The sequence below is a fragment of the Etheostoma spectabile genome, chromosome 6, assembly GCF_008692095.1.
Source record: "Etheostoma spectabile isolate EspeVRDwgs_2016 chromosome 6, UIUC_Espe_1.0, whole genome shotgun sequence".
Lineage (NCBI taxonomy): Eukaryota > Metazoa > Chordata > Actinopteri > Perciformes > Percidae > Etheostoma > Etheostoma spectabile.
Window position 1 is genome coordinate 15,620,746 of NC_045738.1, and position 1,467 is coordinate 15,622,212.

At 35.9% G+C, this 1,467-nt stretch overlaps 1 protein-coding gene across 1 annotated transcript in view; it reads right to left on the minus strand.

Moving 5' to 3' along the window:
- si:dkey-24p1.1 (B-cell receptor CD22) overlaps nucleotides 1-1,467 on the minus strand; it is a 14,115-nt gene that overhangs the window by 8,330 nt on the left and 4,318 nt on the right. Inside the window, exon 8 of the mRNA XM_032517387.1 lies at nucleotides 582-866. Coding sequence (XP_032373278.1) covers nucleotides 582-866 — 285 coding nt within the window. The remainder of the gene's footprint in view (nucleotides 1-581; nucleotides 867-1,467) is intronic.

The following is a 1,467-nucleotide window of genomic DNA, read 5'->3' on the forward strand; positions in this document are numbered from 1 at the left end:
ATTTACGATACATTATTCATTCACAAAGAACATTTAACTAAGGCAATAGGATCAATTTCCAAAAGATGTTTTTTTTATTCCTCTTTCTGGTAAAATTTAGCATGGGAATGTAAACTTGTGAGCACAACTGTATGATACAATCCAATGCACAATTTTGGATGGGAGAAAAACTGATTTAAATTATAATTTTTGAGGCCGTAGTTTGTGGTTGTGGTGCATTAAATCTCAAGGTGTTTCTTTTAATTTATTATATTTTACTCTGTGGTGGACGAATGATAGAGATGGAAGTAAAAGTCGAATACCTCATAATACAAATGAACCATTCTAAGAAAGTAAGTCAGGCATTCATAGTTTTAGCAGGAAAATGCACTTTAAAAAAATAAAAGTGGCGTAAAGTGGCCGAAAATGGAAGTAAAGCACATGTACCACAAAATTGTACTTTAACTAAACTGTAGTACTAAAAACTAGACATGTAACCAAAATGATTTCACATGTAAATAATAGCTGAAGATCTACTTTTTGGAAAGTTTTGGTCTTGATAATTTGTTTGGAAAAAGACAATTCACTGCTGAATCACTCACATTTTACCACCAATGTTTTGGGTGTGCTTGTCTTTGAACCTTCCCTGTTTGTGGCCATGCAGGTGTAAACTCCTGTGTGAGTTGAAGTTACATTGAATTTGTGGTGAAGAGTGTTAGAAGGCCAAGGTTGAGTGAAAAAACATTCTGAGGACTGAGGTTTTGATTTGGAAGTCCTTTTCAAGGCGAGTGTTGACGGTGGGAAGCTTTCAACAGTGCAGTTGATGGTGATGAGTTGATCTTCACTGAGCTCAGTATCCATAGCCAGCGTGGGGTCAGTTGGAGGATCTGTAGAGAGACAGCAGCTGTGTGATTTTCAGAAGAATTCTTTCCTTTTGAATGTTGCACGATTATTCTATGAACAGAAACCGTTAAGTCTATAAACAGTAAAGCAACTTCTGCCCTGAGACTTATTGGGATTTTAGCTTATTCAGCGTATCTCCCAGAGTTAGATGACTCCATACATACCCCTTTCATCTCTGTGCTACAACCAGCAACATGTTACATATCCACATCCTGCACTTATGGAACCATTGTATATATCCTGCACTTACTGCTATTGTACTTCTGGTTAGACCCAAACTGCATTTTGTTGCCTTGTACCTGTGCATGTGTAATGACAATAAAGTTGAATCTAATCTAATCTAATCTAATCTAATGTTATTTTCGCATAACACAGATGGAAACTGCTAGCCTGGCTCTGTCCAAAGGTATCTTAGTTTGCCAACTAGCATCTCTAATCCTCATTAATTTACACATTATATCTAATTTGAAGTCTAACATTGACAAGTTAACATTTTGCATGTGGTTTTGTGCTAGGCTATTTCTATGCGTATATTTATGCATTTATTTGTGGGTTCTAGTTTAAAAATTAGTAATCGTTGGACAA